The sequence below is a fragment of the Cervus elaphus genome, chromosome 1, assembly GCF_910594005.1.
Source record: "Cervus elaphus chromosome 1, mCerEla1.1, whole genome shotgun sequence".
Classification (NCBI taxonomy): domain Eukaryota; kingdom Metazoa; phylum Chordata; class Mammalia; order Artiodactyla; family Cervidae; genus Cervus; species Cervus elaphus.
The window spans coordinates 45,738,684-45,759,537 of NC_057815.1; the positions used below are offsets into that span (position 1 = coordinate 45,738,684).

The window sequence follows — 20,854 nt, forward strand, 5'->3', positions numbered from 1 at the left end:
TTGCCACAAAGTATCCTGTTGATGAACATGGCCTGGATTCCTACCTTTCCTTATTCTCAAGCTTATATTTGCTTTGTAATCATAACTTACCCTCTCACATCTGCCTGTAAATCCAGGGAAGCAAAAACTGCAAAGTGGCCTTCTGGGCCCTCTTAAGAAATACAGATGGAAAAAAGATGAGCCTTTTTGTCTAAGACACAGGGGCACTCTTTCAGGCTCTGGTCATCATCTTAAAAGTTGTTTGGAAAGAAATGGGGTTAACACTGAATTCCAGAAGGAGGAGAAAAGAGCCTTTCTGTATCCTTGTTAGAAAGCCTTTACTTAATCCAGATAGGAGGCCAGTCATCACGTGTTCTTAACCCAGTTGACTGAACAGTGCATTTTTTTTTTTTCCTGTGTGAGGAATTATAACTGCTCACTTTGAAGGAGTCATGGGGTAGGAAAAAATCCTCAAAAATATGTAAAGCAAATCTCCATAATCCTCCTGGTTGTTAAACTGAACACACATGAATATATATCACCATAGTTTGTATAAACTATGTAGGTATAGATATACTGAATATGTATGTTTGGATAATGGCTACATAGGTTTCCCTTGTGGCTCAGCTGGTAAGGAATCTGCCTGCTATGCTGGAGACCTGGGTTCAATCCCTGGGTTGTGAAGATCCCCTAAGGGAAAGGTTACCAGCTCCAGTATTCTGGCCTAGAGAATTCCATGGATGTCCATGGGGTCACAAAGAATCGGACATGACTGAGCAACTTTCACTTCACTTCTCTTCAATGGCTACACAGTCCCTTAAGGAATTCCTTGTGGAGTTAGTAATTTTTTTTTTTTTCTCTTTTGGCTGCGGCATGTAGGATCATAGACTGGGGATTGAACCCACACCCCCTGCAAAGTATTAACCACTGGAAGTGCAAAGTGTTAGCCACTGAGTGGCCAAGAAAGCCCCTGGAATTAATATTTTATGGTGTTTATATGTTTCTACCTGCTAGATCCACCTGACACCATCACTCTCCCTTTTCACCATTGTAACCCCCTCTGCTGCTTCTAGAGGCCTCTCCTCCTTCAGTTTTAATTAAAAGAGGAGAGAAGGAGGTCTCCTTGGACGCTGGTTTCCCTGTGGGCCCCTGTGCAAAACATCCCCCTTCCCCTTTGCTGTTTGAGGCATGTTATTTGAGGAAGATGAATGGAGACTCAGAGCAGAAAGTCTTATGGTCCAGCAGGAAGAATGATGTTGGTTTCATTTTCTCCTCTGCCTCCCTCCATGGCCAGAGAACACCTGTCTCCGCAACCAGTATCGGTGCAACAACGGGAAGTGTATCAACAGCATCTGGTGGTGTGATTTTGACAATGACTGCGGAGACATGAGCGACGAGAGAAACTGCCGTGAGTCCCTGCTTGGCGGAGTTTTGGGAGGATAGGCATTTCCTGGTGCAGTCAGCCAGTCTGCACCTCCTGGGCGGGGCCTGGAGTGCAGGGCCCCCGTGATCAATGATGCCCATTTAAGTGGCTAGAGAAAACATGCTTCCATACCCTATTGCATATGTGCACTTTCCCGGTGGTTCAGTAGTGAAGAATCTGCCTGCCAATGCAGGAGACGCGGATTCAGTGCCTGGGTTGGGAAGATCCTCTGGAGGAAGAAATGGCAGCCCACTCCAGTGTTCTTGCCTGGGAAATCCCATGGACAGAGGAGCCTGGCAGGCTACAGTCCATGGGGTCGCACAAGAGTCATACACAGGTGAAGGACTGAGCACACACATGAGCACATTAGATATATATTATTATTTAAAAGCAAACCCACATAAGTAAGCTAGGTACTCATTACAAGAGATTTACAAATAAGCCTCGCGTGGTTGAAACCGAGCTGGTTTGGGAGACAGGCTGTCTGGGCTCTGACTGTGGCCCTTCCCTGGAGATAGAGCTGGTGACCTGAGACAGGTGACCGGGTGATAGCCCTTGAATTTAAATTCAATGTTCAGCCTTTTCAGGGATGGGGAACAAGTTTTCCCTTGTTACCTCCAATCAGGGGATGCCAACTGCCTGTCGGGCTCAGAAGAGGTTATTCAAGCTGAGTAGTGATGCCAGGTTTGGCCTGCGATGTGGGAACATTGGTTTGTGTGCGTGTACGTGTCATCTTTGGAATATGTAATTTCTCAGGTCTAACTATTAAAGTATGTGATTCTGTTTAGCAGAGTTTAGGACAAAAATAACTACTTATAGTGGATACTCTGTTTACTGCAGATTCGGCCGTCTTTCCTTCAGTTCATTTTTAGTGGCTTTGACATCATCTCCTAAGGAGGTGTCAGTCAGTAACGTGTTGACCTATTCACTCAACAGGTGTATATTGAGGACCCTGGTGTTCCAGGCTCTGTGCTGGGCTTGGAGATAAACTGGTAACTAAAGTGGACACAAGAGTTTACAGTCTGAAGGGGGTGGTCAGGGAAGTACCCAGCCAAGCACATGTGAGCCGTGGGTCCTGTAATGGGGCAGCGCCACGCACCTTAATGAGCCTTAAGAGTGGCTCAGACCTTTGGAGGGTCCCAGGAAAAGCGGGCAGAGGGGAGCCAGGCAGAGGTGGAGGGAGGAAGGTTCCAGACAAGGCATTCGCATGGACGAAAGCCCTGATGTTGGTGTGTGTGTGGTGTGGGCAGAAAAGTGGCATGGGTCATGAAGAACTCAGGTGGGAGCAGTGGGGGCACGTAGGAGGGTGAACGGGTGCATGAGACCTTTGAATTTTATGAAAAGAACAGTTTGCATCCCTTGAAATGACAGGCTTAGACTTTGTCTTTGGAAAGATAAGAGGTGGGCAGAATGAATGAGATGGGAGAAAGGCCAGAGCAGGGAAGCCAGACACCCATCTAAAGCCTTCTCTTTTAAATATTTTGCCTTTGAAAATCTGTAAGCTCATTTATCATTTTGTGTTGTAAGCATAGATTAATGGCTGGGTCCTGTCTCGTACCCACCTTGCCTCTGGTGGATGTTATTTTGCCAGCTATCTGAAGAGCCTGGGCCAGTTCCCATGCTGCTCCTTCCAGAAAGCCACTTTAGAAGCAGTCAACTTGTTCAGTTCACCTGGGCCCTGCAATCCCATGAACTGCCTTTTCTAGTGTGTAGGTTATTACCAAACCTTCCTTAATCATTTTTCCTTGACTTCAGAGGCCACCTTTCATCCCCAGGGAGAGGAGTATTAGATAAAAATCTAATTTATTAAAAAAAAATCTAATTTATTGCGAGAGTGGTAGCCTCTCTGTGTATTCTTCTTTTCTGCCAAAGGTGCATTCATCAAACCTCCTCTACTGACCAGGGTCTCAGGAAGGTGTGATATTTGTGAGGAAATAGCCAAAGCTCCTTGAAAACGTTAGTTAATGTTAACATCATTAGAGCAGAGACTGGAAAGGAGTTTGTTATGGAACAGAGTGGGCAAGGAGACACGTCTTAGAATTAACACGTTGCAAGAAAATTGACCAGACGTGATGAGACATAGTGGAAGCAAAGAGCTATGGATTGAATGGCCTCATGTCCACTGGCAAGGGGTTCCTCTTGGGTCCCTGGGCTGTGGTTTCCACTAGATGCACGTGGTGGGCTTGCATGTTGGTTCGCTGTTTTGCTCGGAAGTTTCCCTCCATCTCCTCCCCTCCAGGCCCTGAGCTCACAGGTTTCCCTGAAGAGTTTAAGCTTCTCCTTGGGCTGCATTTTGCAACCAGCTCTGCCCTCCTCCAGCTGTAATTGACCCTCCCAAGACCCTGAGACTTGCTTTCTGCTCTTGTTGTTGTTCAGTCACTTAGTCATGTCTGACTCTTTGCAGCCCCATGGGCTGCAGCACGCCAGGCCTTCCTGTCCTTCACTATCTCCTGGAGCTTGCTCAGACTCATGTCCATCGAGTCGATGATGCCATCCAACCATCTTGTCCTCTGTCGTCCCCTTTTCCTCCTGCCTTCAGTCTTTCTCAGCATCAGGGTCTTTTCCAGTGAATCGGCTGTTGGCATCAGGTGGCCAAAGTATTGGAGCTTCCGCCTCAGCATCGGTCCTTCCAATGAATATTCAGGGTTGATTCCCTTTAGGATGGATTGGTTTGATCTCCTTGCCGTCAAAGGGACTCTCAAGAGTCTCCCCAGCACCACAGTTTGAAAGCATCAGTTCTGCTCTGCTTTCTCATGATTCCATGTGCTCGGGTCCCAACTAGTCAGATGTGATGGAGGTGAGGGATGCAGGGGATGAAATGTGGAGCCTGGGAGCCAGGAGAGTAGTGCTCATCTGAGCCTTCCTGAGGGTCTCTGTCATCAAGGAGGGGGTGGAAGGAGGAGGTGAGAGGCACGCTGGCTCAGGCAGGCCTACAGGAGGGGCCGGGCCATGGCTGGGCAGTGCTGTCTGGAAGTTAAGTGAGCGCCCCGCCGCCCCACTTCAGCTGCCAGGGAAGACGAAAGGCGTGGAGATAGAGGCAGGTGTGGGAGGGATTCTGTCAGCAGATCCCCTCTCCTCTTTGTCAGGCTCCTGCCCTGGGTGGTTGTCAGTCGCTGGGGGTTTTGACGTAAACCCCCTGCAGTCTTTGTCATTTTTGCGTTCATCTCCTGCCTCCCACCACGAGCTTGATTACGGAGAAGAAATGGAGCCTCAAATAAGAGCTGCCAGGGACATCTGATTGTGGGGTTGCCACACGCTTCTCACTTTCTGGCACCCCACCCCCACTTTCTTTGCAGGATTCTGTTCTATTCCTGGGAGCAGCTTTCTTTCCTGAAGCCTTTTCTGCAAGGTTCTATAGCTTATGTCTAAATCTGGATCATTTCTGTTGAGAAGAGGGAGAAATTATGTTCACATTCTGAGCAGAAGGGCATGAGGATGGATGGGAAGAGAAGTTACATTTGTTTGGAGCCCATAGTATTTCATCCTCGTGATGGGCGCTGGTCCAAAAGTTGTTTGCTTATTGACTTTCATAATAATGCCAGGAGGGTAGGCATTGTCCCCATTTCACAGTAGCAGGAACGGAGGCCCAGAGGGGTTGGGTAGAGTGAATTGTGGGTGGTAGAATTAAACCCAATTTCTGGTCATTGTGTTTGTCATCATAAGCGCCTGCTCACTTTACCTTATCTTCCTTTTCCTGCGGAGGAAACTGAGGCTCAGGGAGGTTAAGATTAATTTCTGAAGGAAGAAACAGAGCCAAGATTTGAAACCAGCCCCGCCTGACTGCAGGGCCCCTGCTCCTGCTGTAGGACCTTCTCTCCCCCTCCCTCTGTCATCTGTATGGTGAGGGGCCAGCTTTGTGGGTGAAAGTGGGCTTCCTAATGGTAGTTTTCCAGATAATGGTATATCTGCTAGTTATTTAGAAAGACACCATCACATCCGTGGGGGTGGTCCTAGGGGCTTATCTAGTGTATCACACCATCTCCCAGCTAGCTGACGGCTTCTCACTTTCCCCAGCCCCTTTGGCATCTGGAAGCCGTCCACGGAAGTCTAGGCCTTTGTGTCCCTTGGCTGTAAATTTCAGGCTGTCACACAGTTAAATTTTTCTGTACATTGAGGTTTCATTTCTGTTGAAATTCATATTACACTGAAAACCTGCTTCCTTCACTTTCCAGTGGGATGTCTGGCGGGGAGCTGATTGGATATAATGAGCCTGTTGTCTCTCTTTCCCATCTTAGCAACCACCGTCTGTGATCTGGACACCCAGTTCCGCTGCCATGAGTCTGGGACCTGTATCCCCCTCTCCTACAAGTGTGACCTTGAGGATGACTGTGGCGACAATAGCGATGAAAGTCACTGTGGTAAGGGGGCATGACGTTGAGAAGGGGCTGCACTCTTGCTCATGGGGAGGGATGGAAAGGGAAGGTTTCTGAACATCATTGTGGGATTTGTGATGTCAGTTGCACGGCCAGCTCCATACACGTGGTAAGAGTGATTCATTCATAAAGGGATAGAACTTCCTTCATTCTGCAGTGCTTCTCTGCACATGAGTGTACGAGTAAGGAAGGTTCCTAAGTGAATTCAGGCGTTTATTAACGGCTCTACAGCCTTAGCCCACATTTCTGGGTGGCTGTGAGATGGGCCTCTTATAGACCCAGAGCTATACCTTTGTGAATTCTTTTTTTTAAACTCATGTAATTCAGGAAACCCTGTTAGAAGTCAGCAGATGGCATAGATATTATTTGAGCACCTGTTTTCTGAATGGAAATTTTTATTTAGGAAAATAGCATGTTGGAACTGAAGCAGTGGTGGGATTCTGTACTTCAGTCCTTTGATTTCCAGGTGAAACGACAGAGGTCCATAAGAGATTTATTCAGGAGAACACTGTTAGTTTATGTCAGAAAAGGGAATTGGAACCGTGTTTCATATGCCCTTCTTGTTGCATAATGCTCTCCTGTCAGTTTTAGGAGGCCTGTCTTAGTTTAGCTGGGCTCTGGTACCAAGCCTGTAGCTGCTGATCATTGTGGGAGGGAACACAGTGCAATACTCAGAGTGTCTCAGCCTGGAGGGGACTCAGCCTGGGGCCCAGACACTGACCCCACCACTATGAAGGCTCAGTGAGGCTCCTTGGGGTCCCTGTGTGTCCACAGGGGCAGGTCCAGTCCAGCTGGGCCTGTGCTTCCAGATGGGGCCTGAGTCACCAGGGGCAGGGGTTTGACTCACCAGGACTGAAATAAGGGGAACCTTCAGAGCAGTTTTTTTGGGGGTGGTTACATCGTTTTCCTTCATCTTTGTAAAATGCATAGTTCCAGGAAACAGTCCTTGGGGTTCACACTCTTCCCTTCATCCCTCCCTCATCCCCTTGGCACTCTGAGGGCGCAGGTTTGTGGCCAGCTTTGCTCTCTCGGAGGAATCACCACGTGGTCACCCATTTATCAGGTGTCCTCCCAGCCCGTCATTGGACACACGTTTGACCATTAAACAGTGTCTGTCCCTCAGAGTCTCTACTTGTGGCCTGTTCGTGCTGGTGCGTCCTGAATCCACCTCGGGGTGTCAGTGGTCCTCTCCTCAGATCCAGGTCCTCTCTGAGAGTCTCCAGCCTGTGTCCCTGTGAATATGTGCTTCCCCAGTTCACCATCAGCCTCTCTTACTGAGGCCGCCACCCTGGGACCCCAGTCGTCTTGGCTACTCCTGTTTTCCTGGACTCGTTACACTTCCATGTGAAAGTCCTCTGTTGCTGCTGTCCCAGGGTCTACATAAGATTCTGCCGCACAGCCGCCTTTCCTGTCTTGGTCAGGCTGCCCAGGTTCATTTGCCTCCAGCCCCACCCTCCCCGAGACAGCCCACCAGCCAGCATCCCTGGAGCTCTGCTCAGAGAGCTCAGCACTGGACTTGCTTTTCCTGAGCTGAGCACCTCACACTGATCTGCACTTTCAAGGTTCTCATCACTCCTTTTCTGAAACCACAGGTTCTGTCTCTAGAAGTCTTCTGAAATTGTGGCTTTCTGGGCAGCCAGAGCATTGCTTCCCCAACCTGCCCATCATGGGAAGCATAGAAATATTTGTAAAATGTACCAAGATAAATGGACAATACCTTTGTTGCCTAGAGGCCTGGAGTGTGAGGTGTCAGGATCTCAGCATACCTGTGCCCCGTTCACAGTGCACTGCAGTTGTCCCTGGGTATCCACAGGGCATCAGTGCCAGGACCCACCATAGGTTCTGAAATCCATGGATGCTCAAGTCCTATAGCTGGCCCTCCATATGCACGGATTCTGCATCCACAGATTCACCCAACCATGGATCATAATGTAGTACCCAATGCTGTTGTTTGTTCTTTAGTCACTAGATCGAGTCTGACTCTGTGGCCCCATGGACTGTACCTGCCAGGGGCAAGAATACTGGAGTGGGTTGCCATTTCCTACTCTAGGGCATCTTCCCAATCCAGGGCCTGAACGCGAGTCTCCTGTTTGGCAGGCAGATTCTTTATCACTCAGCTACCTGGGAAATATATGGTGCATGGTTGGTTTAATCCATGGATGCAAAACCTACAGGTCCAGAGGGCCAACTGTACTTGGGCACCATTCCTGATGATTTTCCATCCCTGGTTTAAGTCTTCCTCCGTGCATTCTGGATCATCAGTGATGATGGGGATATTGGGTGCATCTCTAACTACCAGGAGCCCTGACATCAGAGACAGAATTCTGAGCAAGCCTTTGTGCTCACACCCTTGTCTGTGGTCTCACCTGCAGAAATGCACCAGTGTCGGGGCGACGAATACAGCTGCAGCTCTGGCATGTGCATCCGCTCCTCCTGGGTGTGCGATGGGGACAACGACTGCAGGGACTGGTCTGATGAAGCCAACTGTACTGGTCAGTATTTCCCGGACTCCATGAGCTGCACTTAACCTGTTCATATAGAGGGTAGCATTACAGCCCTACATGATCACAGAATGAAGGCTCTAAGAAATGGACCCTAGAAACTAAGAGCTGGTCTGTGATCACCTTGTGCCAAAATGTTACCAGCTCTTTGCTTCCTTCATTGAGAAAATCTTGCTATGGAAGAGTGTTAACTGAGCAATGTCATCTCATGATACAGTTGTTTTATATTTTGGCTCAAGTTTATTTTCCTAGGAACAATAGCAAAGAGTTTACAGACTGGCCCCTGGTCTGGGGACCATACATTGAGGAGCAGTGAACTAGCTCATGTTTTGGAATGGAGCATCAAGATGTTCCCTAAACAGTGAAAACTTAAATTGTGCTTGCACCTGTTTGGGGGTAAGATTTCATTGAAGATAAAAGTTGGAAACAGCAGGAGACTGAGAAGAAGGCTGAGTGGTCTTCTTCTGCTGGTGTTAGATTCATTTATGTTCATGCTACTATTTTTCATTAATGAATGAACAAACGAGGGCATGTTCATTATGATGGAGTCTGGGAGAGCAAGGAGTTGGGACAGTTGTAGAGGCAGAAAAACAAATCCTACTAGCTGATGAGTAAATTTTCTCTGCACCCTCCTTTAGAAATTGTCACTCAGTTCTACCTTAAATCCCGGCGGTGTTGGGGATAAAGATGTTTCCTTTAACCCTTTTGTGGCAAGTGAGGGCAAATCTGGTATTTCAGGCTTCCTTTTGTCATCTATTGTTAATGGATCTTCATGCTTGTGGATTAAATCACTTTACATTCCCCCCTTTTTTTTTTCTTAAAGATTTTTTGTTGTTGTGGACCTTTTTTTAAAGTCTTTATTAAATCTGCTACAACACTGCTTCTGTCCTATGTTTTGGTTTTTTGGCCACATGGGATCCTAGGTCCCTGACCAGGGATCAAACCTGCACCCACTGTATTGGAAGGCAAAGTCCTAATCACTGGCCCACCAGGGAAGTCCCTCATTCCCATATCTTAATTGTCCTTACCCCAGCGGTATTCTGGCAGTTCCTACACTGTCCAGCAGCCGGAATCTTAAAGCATGCTTCCTAATTTCTAAACACAAAAAAGAAAAAAGTAGACCTGCTATTATATCGCACTCTTGTGGTCTGCTTTGGTTTAGATTTGGTTTGTGAAGGACAGAAATGATCTTTTACTCCTTTATGTTCTCCCAATGCCCAGTTCTGAGAACCTTTGTTGATTGGGTAATTTGACACAACTGTAATACTCCAGTTTAGAGGTGACCTTATGTGGCTTTAAGGAATAAATGGACCTACTCAAAGGCCAAATGTGTCACACTGGGTGATCTGTGATGTTACCAGATTCCTGCCCAGCTCGTAAACTCCTCATCCCCGGGTCCTCTCTGGCACAGTCTTGTTTGCCCCTCTGCTTCTGGAACGACTGCAGGTGTTGCTTTCTTTGAAAGCCTGGCTTGCAGAAGAAGGGATAAACAAGGTCTTGGAAGGAACTGCCTTCAGCCCAGAAAGCACACAAGGGCTGTTTGGAAGGTTTGGGTTTGGGTGGGTCATTGATTGATAAATTAGAGGGGTGCCTCTGGGCATTTCCATTTGTAAGTTTCATGATGACTGGACGTATTATTAGCACAACCACATTCTCAAACTTGTGTTTCAGCTGCATGAGCTGGTCCTCCACAGTGACTTAACAACTTTATTTCTGTGGATAGGCTTGTCACTGACCCAGGTTTTACCCCTCCTTTCCTCTGGCAGGGCTGCCTGGGGAAATGTAGAGTGCCTACACGGCCACTGCAACCTTGTTCCAATGGCTGTGCTTCCAAACCTTTTAAAGGCGATTGTCCATCTTCATCTGTAGATTAGTTGGAGGTGGTATGTGAGCTCACTGTTTGGTTACTTTGTTTCTTGGCTTAGTAAGTTAAGTCACACAGGGCCAAAGAAATGGGTCAAGGCCTGCTGACTTCTTGTGGGCTTCAGGTCTCATGCGTGGTCTGTACTGGGCCTTTTTGTGGCTCTTCCCCTCCCTTATTTTGCTTTCCATGGAATTGAATTTCTTTTATTCTCCCCCTGCATTGATTTGGAACTTAAACATTTCATTTCTGTGCATTTAGCTATTGCCCTAGACATCTTAGGCGTATTCCTAATATCTTTCCCCTCTCCTGACCTGCCTTGATTCCAGTCTCTGCCTGTAATGTCAATATTGACAAACTCAGTTTATATTTAGTATTTTAAAACACGAGGACTTCCCTGGCCGTCGGTCCAGTGGTTGAGACTCCACCTTTCCAACGCAGGGAGCTCGGACTCAATCCCTAGTCGGGGGACTAGGAACCCACATGCTGTATGGTATGGCCCCCACCCCCAAAATAAAACCGTGAAATACTTCATATTTTAACTTTACATTAAAAAAATCCTAAAATCAGTCATCATTATTTTTAGTAACCAAACGTATTTATAGATACCTACCTGTCACCTCACCTTCTTGTGTTCACTGCTTCCTTCCTGTGTTCATCCTTCAGTGTTTTGTAGCAGAGTCTATGAGTGGTAAACTTAAAGTTTTTGTTTATATAAACATGTCTTTCTTTCGTTCTCAACACTGAAATTGATGCAGCCGGTTTTCTAGATTTGTAGTAATTTTCCCTAAGTATTTTGGTGGAATTATTCCATTTCTTTCTGGCCTCTTTTATGTTGATTTCAATTCTCCTGTCAGATTATCTGTTCCAATAATAACGGACATTCTTTTCTCTCTAGTTGCCTTTAGGTTTTTTATATTTTGTTTGTTACACAGTTTCACCTACCTAGGCGTGAAATTATTTTTATTTATCCTGTTTGTTGTCCTTCTGAAATCTGAGGATTTATATTCTTCATCAGTTCTAGGAAGCTGCAGCCACTATCTTTTCTGCTATGTCTGTTTGCTACTTTGTCTTCTTTTGTCTTTAGCAGCAGCTATCAGCCGTTCGCTGGACGTTCTCACTCTGATATTTCTGCCTTTTTGGTTTTTAGATTTGCTGTCTCCTTGTGACTCTGAGTTATTTCCTCAGATTTCTCTTCCAGTTCAACATTCCTCTTTTCAGCTGAATCTGATCTCCTGTTTCACACATCCACTGAGCTGTTTTTATTTCTGTGACTATATTTTTTAGATCTAGAATTTCTATTTGGGTCTTTTTTCAAATTTGCCTTTTATTTTTTACTGTCCTTTATGCTTTACGTTATTTTTTACATTATTAATCATGAGTTGTATTGATACTAGCATTTTTTTCCCTCCTTCATTTTCTGAGAGTCCAGTGCTTTGTAATAAGGCAGTGCTTTTCTTGTCATAGTAATTAACTCATCTCTTCTGCTCCACTTTTATTTGGCTAATGTTTTTGATCAGGTGTCACAGAGGGTCTTGCCGAGTCAGGAGAGATGTGTTCATGTCAAAGAGTAAGCTGGAGGATAATGGCCTTTATTAGAAACCCTGATTTTAATTTCATGATCATTTGCCCCTTTAGCCCTTCTATTCTTACAGTCATGATGGACCCTGCTATGCAAAGGATTCTTCTTTATCTGCCTCAAATTCTTTAGTCTATTTTAAAGTCCATCTCTTTCATCGTTACAGTTAAATATTATCAATTGAACATATATCATTCATCAGACACTCAATGTCAGAGAGCTAGTAAGTTACTCAGAAGACAGAAAAAGAGACTATGTTAAGCATGCCAGCCCTTCCTGGCCACTTGAATGAAACTGTGCAAATTAATTAGTCTTTCTTAGCTCAGCACCAGTGATAGAATCTGGAGATGTCAAACATGCCCTTTAGCGTTGTCCACTTGGAAACTCCATTAGCACTCTGAAATTGTTTTCAATTGAAATCCATAGGCTGAATAATAGTGAGTATTTCAGGGTGGTGGTGGTTTAGGTGACAGTATCTTTTATGATAGCGAGCAAGGCTTTGGTGAGGAATTTTTTAAAGGGCTATCAGATTTGTAAAGCCAGTAAATCAGAAGTATTCCAGGCAATGGCTATTACCGGGGCAAAGCTCATCTAACATGCAGGGACACATTTATTTTTCTTATCAGAGATAAGTGTATTTTAAAAAGATGTTTAATGGATCCTGAGTGCCAATATTGTAAAATATTGAAACTTCCTGTAGATTTATTTGCATGTGACTGGACATGGCATTGGTCTTTGAGAAGACAACAGACAATGGACCACCTTTTGTTGTAAAGTGGTTTGAAAAATCAGGGGCTCTGTATTTCAGACTATTTCCCAAAATAGCCTCAAATGCAGTAGCAATTCTAGAGGGCATTGGAAGCCCATTTTCCTAACCCTTGAGTCACTTATTACCAACCATCTCAACTGAATAGGTAACTATGGTTTGCACTCAGCAACCCATGTTTGTTTGTTTTGCCTGCTCCTGTCACAAGGACACCCTGCCCACACAGTTCCACCAAGAGAGCCCGTTTCTCTTGGTTATGTTATTTCATGCTGGTTGCAAACAAGGCCAGGCCTGCCTTGCATTCAGTGGTGAACAGACACAAACTGCTCTCTGCATCAGAGGAGGGAAGGGAAATCTGATGGAGAAGGCGGCCAGTTGTGTTGCTTGGGTTGCAGGCAGATACTATGCATCTGAAATAGTCTCTGACTGAAGTTTTGACATTTTCTAAATGACTTCCAGGTGGCCTCAGCCTGTGTATGGAAATGAGCCTGTTCAGTTACAACAGTGACTATTTCCCTGGCCTTTTGTTTTCTTTTCTTTTAATGATTGTAGAGGATGCCATGTATTATTAGCTGGTAGATGTCACTCTTGGCTGTCCAGAAAGTTAAGGAATTCTAGGTTTTTAGGCCTGCTTTCTTCGTGATTTTAGATGCATCTTTTATACTCTATGGACTGGAGGTTTTCCACTTATGAAATTGGGCAATTAATTTAGAATTATAAAATCAGGGCCTTTCACAACTTACAGGGCTCTTTAGATATCAATGCAGATGATGACATCAAGGTCCCTACAGTGTCTGGAGCAGGTCTAGGACCCAGAGCCCCAAGTACCCACTGCCTGTTCTTGTCCAGCAGAATCTGGAGGAGTGAGAAGATTCAGGAGCCAGGTGGACTGGAGGAAGCCCAGGCTTTGAACTTGGACAGCCCTGGTGCTATTACTACTTCATTATCTTTGTTACTCTCGGTGACCTTCTGAGTGTCCTAAACACCATTCTCATCTATAAATGGGGAGTACTGATCTCATAGGTTGCTGTGAAAGTGACTGAGTTTTAACGTGTACATCTGTGCTTGTGTAACACTGATAAACACCAAGGCTCGAGCTGATGCCCCTTCAGGAGGCTGCGTTCTGCCTTTAGGGTAGGCCCCCGTCATACCTATTAGACCTGTTAGAGCGCGCCTCCTTCGCGGTCGGCCCCTGAGGGTGATGGGGCCGCGGAGGTGAAGGAGGCCTTGACCGTTTTTCTTTCCTGTTTGGCTGGCAGCCATCTATCACACCTGTGAGGCCTCCAACTTCCAGTGTCGCAACGGGCACTGCATCCCCCAGCGCTGGGCGTGTGATGGTGACATGGATTGCCAAGACGGCTCTGACGAGGATCCCGACAACTGCGGTAAGTGCAGGTGCTCTGGCCCCAGCCCGCACGCCTCCCGTGTCTGCTCTTCAGGAAAAGGGGCAACGGATGGGCCAGGAGAGGGGCCAGTGTCCCCCCTGGTGCACACTTGTGAGCTCACACTTTCTGCGTGGCGCTACTGTTGCACGTGTAGGCCAGGGCTATGTGATTTTAATTATTTATTATTATTATTTATTAATTTTTGGCTGCACTGTGTCTTCGATTGCTTTGCACGGGCTTTCTCTGGTTGCAGCGAGTGGGGGCTACTCTTTATTGTGGTGCATGGGCGTCTCATTGCAGTGGCTTCTTTTGTTTTCTGGAGCACAGGCTTTAGGCGTGCGGGTTTCCACAGTTGCTGCCCGTGGACTCTTGTAGTTGTGGCGCACACAGGCTTAGTTGCTCTGAGGCAGATGGACTCTTTCCAGACCAGGAACCGGACCCGTGTCCCCCCCGCTTTGGCAGTTGGATTTTTTTTTATCACTGAGCCACCAGCAAGTCCTGTCATTCTCTTGCAAGCAGGTTGCTGCCATAAAAACAAGAAAAGAAATGGGAAACCCACTCAGCCACCCAGAACACTAAATAGGGTCCCATTCCCAGTGTCCTGCCAGAAATTAGCCAACAGTTTCTGTATGAATAGCTTACTTTATGGCTCAGGGGTTTCTGTGATGGTCCCTTGGGAAAATGGGGACCACTCATAAACTAGAACTTCTTCAGTGTGGATGATTTAAAGAAGGGTTCTGAGATAGTTAATAGTTAATAGAAATGAAGCATAAAATAGCTGCCACACAAACATAATATATAAGATGCTTTTTCACACCAAATTAAATATATATTTTATATTGGAGCAGAGCTGGTTTACAGTGTCGTGTTAGTTTTAGGTGTACAGCAAAGTGGTTCTGTTTTGTTCTTTAGTCATTACGTTATGTCCAACTCTTTTCAACTCCATGGACTGTAGCCCATCAGGCGCCTCTGTTCATGGGATTTTCCAGACAAGAACACTGGCGTGGGCTGCATTCTCCAGGAGTTCTTCCCAGCCCAGGGGTCGAACCCCTGTCTCCTGCGTGGAAGGTGAATTCTTTACCACTGAGCCACCAGGGAAGCTTGATTCAGTTATACATATACATACATGCATTCTTTTTCAGATTCTTTCTCCATATAGGTTATTCCAGAATTTAGAGTATAATTTCCTGTGCTATACAGTAGGTCCTTGTTAGGTACCTGTTTTATACACAGTAGTGTGTACATGTTAATCCTGGGCTTCCTTGGTGGCTCGGCAGTAAAAAACCCACCTGCCAACCAGGAGACGTGGGTTCGGTCCCTGGGTCACAAAGAACCCTGGAGGAAGAATGGCAACCCGTGCCAGTATTCTTGGCCTGGAAAATCCCATGGGTAGAGGGGCCCGACAGGCTGCGTCAGTGGGTCCAGGGCGTCAGACACGACTGACTGAGCACGTTCATTCTTGAGGAGCCTTATGCCAGAAACCAAGGGCAGAGAGAAAATCCATAGTTTCCATTATTTCATACCTCGCATCCCTGATTTTCGTGGAATCGCAGCCGTCGTCTGCATGGTGTTGTATGTTCTGCTCTGTTCATGGCGCAGTGTTGAAGATGTCTCCGTATGTCTGTTTTTCTGCAGTTAGTGTTTTCGTGGCCGCTGCCCACCCTCTTTGTACTGTTGCTGTGACATGGTTCACTCTGGCGCTCCTGGTTGGGTAGTGTCAGTTTCGCACTGTTATGTGTCCTAAAGACTGTCCGTGTCCTTGGAAATGAAGGCTTAGTTTTCCCTTGAGAGACAACTTCCCGGGGTGTATCCCTCCATATGGAAGTGCTGGGTTACAGGTTCTGATCCATTTCCACGATTCTTGTTGTTTCCAGATTCTATTTCCAAGTGATTATACCAAAAGGATCTCCATTAGTAATATATTGGATGTTTCCCCAAGCCTCCCTTGATTTTATCTTTTGACTTGAGTGAGTGGTAACTTGTCTTGTACAATTTAAATTTTATCCTTGAAAAACCTTCTTATGCTGAAATCAATTTCCCCATCTCGTGGTACTCATTTACTGTTTCTGTTTTGATGTCCTTTGAACAATGTCCTGGGGATGATGACTTTTTACAGGATTAAAACACATTTTCTTGCTTTATCCCTGATCCTCCTGAAACTATTCTGCCAAGAGTTGGGTTTGCAACTGACCTACTAGAAGTGATTCTTAAGCCAAATGTCTGGCAGTTGCTCTCTGTTCAGGAGAATGGATGACCTAGTACTAAAAATTCTACACTAAGTGCAAAACCTAAGATCCTTAACATTAATGGGGTAAAGTTTCTTCAAAAGGGCTTTGGTTTAGAATTCCTGAAGACTTAAAATGGTGAGTGATGTAAGAGAGCTTAAAAAAAACCCAGGGTCTATAAAATCAGAGTTCGTGTCCTCCTTTTTCCCATCCACTTGGTGCTTTTGTTTTACTTTTCATTTAAAAAAAAAATGTTTTGAGTAGATAACACATTCACATGGATCACCGTGGAAAAAGTATAAGGAGATTAAACAGTAAATGTTTTTCTCCCATCTGTCAGTTTCCCCACTTTGCTGTGTATCCTTTCAGAATGTTTCTGTGCATACATGCAAATTTAAATATACGACAGGTACTTGTCCTGTTTTTACACGTGTAGCACGCCACGCACGTCGTTTGGTACCTTGGTTTTTCAGATGATGTCTGTCTAGGACATGTTTTTACCGAGTGCTTCTTCAGCCTCTTTATAGCAGTCTTGTGTTCCTGTGTACACAAGTTTCACAGTCCCCTGCGGATGGATATGTAGGTGGTTTTCAATCTATTACAAACAGTGCTGCGTGCATAAGCTTGTTCCTCTGTTGCTTTTCACTCTTGTGGGTAGATTACACTTCTGGGTCACAGTATGTGTGTATCTGTAATTGTGATAGCCCTCCATAGGGAGACACACATGTAGGTTTGCACCGCGGTGATGTGAATGTCTGCCTGTCTCCTCATTCTGCTGCTCCTTGAACCACTTTCCAGAGAAGAAATGCAACGGGTTCCGCTGCCCGAACGGCACCTGCATCCCATCCAGCAAACACTGCGACGGTCTGCACGACTGCTCGGATGGCTCGGACGAACAGCACTGCGGTGAGTCCTCACGTTGGGCTAAGTCCTCTCCTGCCCTGGTACCTGCCTGCGGCAGGTCCTGCTTGGCCAAGACTCTGAGAGGGGTGGAGGCAGAGAGGCGTGGTTTGGGTGAAGGAGAGGAAGCAGGGGACCGTGGTGGGTGACCGTGGAATTAGGTCGTGGTCCACGATCATCACTGCTCAGCTGCAGTATGTCCTGCAAATGGACCCGTGACCTGGACTTGGACACTTATTTCTCCTCCTTCAGTGGTTTTGCTAGTTGCTGATTATCACTCGGCTAACAGTTTTCAGCACGGTGACCCTTTGTGTGCCGTGTTTTCTTTGGACCCAGAAAGGTAGTCTGGGATTCGTGGTGCTCGTCCTTGGGAAAAGCAAGCTGGAGATCCAAGGATGAGTTAGTGTGGCAACTCAGGCGTAAAGGCCACCTTCTTCTCATGTCCTCACGTGGCCTCTTTGCCTGCATCTCTGGTGCTTCTTAGAAGGACACTACTCCTGTAGATCCTTTTAACTTTATTTATCTCCCTTAACCTGGATTTCCTCTTTAAAGCTCTATCAGGGAACTTCCTTGGAAGTCCAGTGGTTAAGACTCTGTGCTGCCAATGCAAGAGGCATAGGTTCAGGCCCTGGTCGGGGAACTAAGATCCCACGTGGCATGTGGCACAGCCAAAAAAAAAAAAATTATTACCCTTTCTCCAAATCCAGTCACGTTGGAGATTAGGGCTTCAACATATAAATTGGTAGCAGGTACAGTTTAGTGGGTAACATCAGTCCTTCATAGAAGGAGTTTACCAGGCCCCATATTCGAGAGTCAGTGTTAGGTTGATAGTGGTTAAGATCATGGGCTGTGATGTCAGGCAGCTCTGGGTTTCAGTTTTGGGTCCACCCTCATCAGCCATGTGCTCTTGGCAAAATGCATAATGTTGCCGTCCCCTGCGCTTCATTTGGGAAACGGGACAGTAAACCCTCTTAACACGTTGTGCTGGGAGTTTAACGAGGTCCTGAAGCTCTGGGTTTGCGCAGAGCTCCTGCTTGGTGGTGGTGCCCTTTAACCCCGCCTCCTGAACATGTGTCCAGTCAGAGCGTGTCCTGCCGTGGCCCACGAGGTCCCCAGCTCCAGGGGCTCACGGCCCCTTCCCCTCGCTGGTCCCTTTCAGAGCCCCTGTGTACTCGCTTCATGGACTTCGTGTGTAAGAACCGCCAGCAGTGCCTCTTCCAGTCCATGGTGTGTGACGGCATCATCCAGTGCCGGGATGGCTCCGACGAGGACCCGGAGTTCGCAGGATGCTGTGAGTTGGGGGTGCTGGAGAGACTCGGGGGGTGGGCCACCCTGGGCACGTGCCTCCATCCAGTTTTCAGGTCTCCACAGAGGGTCCAGATTTGCCTTTTCTAAGAAAGGTTCACCTTGGTTGCTTCAGAGGCTTGCTTGTTAGTTGTTGGTGCACAGCTCAAGGCGGGGATCAAGGTTGACGGTGGTCTTGGCCCACGTGTCACCTCCTCCCGCAGCCTTTCTTGTGCCCCTGAGGGGCCGCCTTACCCTGCTGCAGTGTCTGTACCCGACTCCTCTCCACTCCGCACACTGCAGTTATTCAGTGGCCTGCCTCCCCCAGCTGGCCTGAGAGCAGGTCCTTGTCTCATTCACGGCTACAGCCCTGTCCCCAAGACTGCCCTGCCTGCATGACAGAGGGACTTGCATCGTCTGCTTGGGCTGCTCAAACAGAGGACCACAGCCTGGGGGCGGGAAGGCTTAATCTCGCACAGTTCTGGGGGCTGCAGATTAGGGGTCAAGGTGTCGGCAGGGCTGGTTTCCTCTGAGGTGCCTCTCCTTGGCTTGTAGACGGCCATCCTCTGTCTGTGTCTTCACTTACTCTCCTTATGAGAACACCAGTCCTGTAAGATTAGGGCTCCATCCTAATGTAATGACCTCACGTTAGCTAGCCAGGCCATCTCTCAGTGGAGGGCCTTTGTTCTCGCCTCTTGTTTCCAAACAAAAGTGCCGCGTTGAGCTCTCCAGTGTAGAAGTAATCTGGACTTATGTATGTTGGTTCCTTCCCTAGCCCGAGACCCCGAGTTCCACAAGGTGTGTGACGAGTTCAGCTTCCAATGTCAGAACGGAGTGTGCATCAGTTTGATCTGGAAGTGTGATGGGATGGATGACTGTGGCGATGACTCCGACGAAGCCAACTGTGGTAAGGAGACCTCAGCTCTGCCCCCGGGCATCCCAGGCTCCAGGTCACACGGTGACTGGCTTTGCCTTCTCCCTATTCAGCCGTAGTCCCTTCCAGGTCTTGAATCTGCATGTAACAAATTGAGTCTTAAAGTGAGAACCTACCCCATAGCAGAGGTTGGTTGGTTGGTTTAGTCACTAAGTCATGCCCAACTCTTAGCAACCCCATGGACCGTAGCCCACCAGCCTCCTCTGTCCATGGGATATTCTGGGCAAGAATACTGGAGTGGGTTGCCATTTCCTTCTCCACCAGCAGAGGTTAGGGTATGTTTATTCTGTTTTCTTTCTCCAGTTAGGAAGTTGACATTGTGTATAAGGAATATGGTAGAGGAGTTATGGTAAATATTTTGGAGTATATTTCCCCCGCTCCCTAAATGTTTCAGATGTCACAGCATGATGGAATCATTGTTACCATTGGGTTATCATCAACAGTTAGGTCATTCCTTTCTTGGACTATCAAAATTCAAACTTGGGTATCAGGACTTCCCTGGTGGTCCAACGGCTAAGACTCTGTGCTCTCAATTCAGGGGGCCCAGGTTCCATCCCTGGTCAGGGAACGAGGTCCCACATGCCTCATCTAAGAGTTTACATAAGATTAGAACTATAAGATCCCATGTGCTGCAACTAAGACCTGGTGCAGACACATAAATAAGTAAAATAATAAAAGGATAAATATTAAAAAAAACCACTCGGGTGTCATTTGCAAGATGTAGAAGCACAGATGAGAGAATATGACCTCGGGTCCAGGGAGGCGAGCTTTTGTCCAGTTTGTGGATATGGTCTCGGTCTCCCTCAGGTCCAGGAAGCGGCCTTGTCCTTCTCTGGGAGGGTCGCGCGGGCTGCCCTGGGGCTTGGGTGAGGAGCCTGTGGTTCCTTGGAGCTCTGTGTTCACGCCGTGCGGGCCATACAACTGACCGTGCGGTTCGTCCCCCAGAAAACCCCACCGAGGCCCCCTCCTGCTCCCGCTACTTCCAGTTCCAGTGCGAGAACGGGCACTGCGTCCCCAACAGGTGGAAATGCGACCGGGAGAACGACTGCGGGGACTGGTCTGACGAGAAGGACTGCGGAGGTGAGGGTCGGGGCCGGCCCCGCCGCCCAGGCCACAGAGAGCTCACCTGTCTCTCCAGCGTCTGGCTTAGGCAGTGGTTTTGGGTGGGTGGGTCGGGCGGGTCACTGAGTTGTTTTCTCTCCCCCTCCCATTGTGAAATCGGCACCGGTGGCCTCTCCTGTCCTCGGGGTTATTCTTTCCAGGGCACAGTGGGAACTTGAGAGCCTGGCCGCACGAGTGTGGGCCGCAGACACACAGCTCCTTGTTAGAACGGCAGCCTCTGACCCTTCCCGAGGCCTCCCTCCTGGAGTGTGTCCTGCATTGTAACAGGCGCTCTGGGTGACACGTGGGCCATGATGCCTGTGTGTGTATACACGGTGATACACGCCGGGCGGCCACCGGAGTGCACACAGGACCGTCCCGTTCCTTTTTGGTGTTCTTGTCCCTCAGCTGCTCTTGAGGTGGTTGGGGTTGAGTGAACCAGAACAGGTTTAACCTGGATAGGAATTAATTCTCCCATCTGCCCTGTGCCTTCCGAGTCCCCTTCCTTCCACCAGCCTGCACAAGGCCCTGCAGAAGCAGGCG

At 47.5% G+C, this 20,854-nt stretch overlaps 1 protein-coding gene across 1 annotated transcript in view; it reads left to right on the plus strand.

Annotated features, from left to right (window-relative positions):
* The window catches only part of SORL1 (sortilin related receptor 1), a 159,505-nt gene that overhangs the window by 100,964 nt on the left and 37,687 nt on the right, over positions 1-20,854 (plus strand). Inside the window, exons 23-30 of the mRNA XM_043901325.1 lie at positions 1,274-1,387; positions 5,638-5,760; positions 8,148-8,267; positions 13,742-13,867; positions 16,891-16,998; positions 18,152-18,283; positions 19,052-19,183; positions 20,156-20,290. Of these exons, the coding sequence (XP_043757260.1) occupies positions 1,274-1,387; positions 5,638-5,760; positions 8,148-8,267; positions 13,742-13,867; positions 16,891-16,998; positions 18,152-18,283; positions 19,052-19,183; positions 20,156-20,290 (990 nt within the window). The remainder of the gene's footprint in view (positions 1-1,273; positions 1,388-5,637; positions 5,761-8,147; positions 8,268-13,741; positions 13,868-16,890; positions 16,999-18,151; positions 18,284-19,051; positions 19,184-20,155; positions 20,291-20,854) is intronic.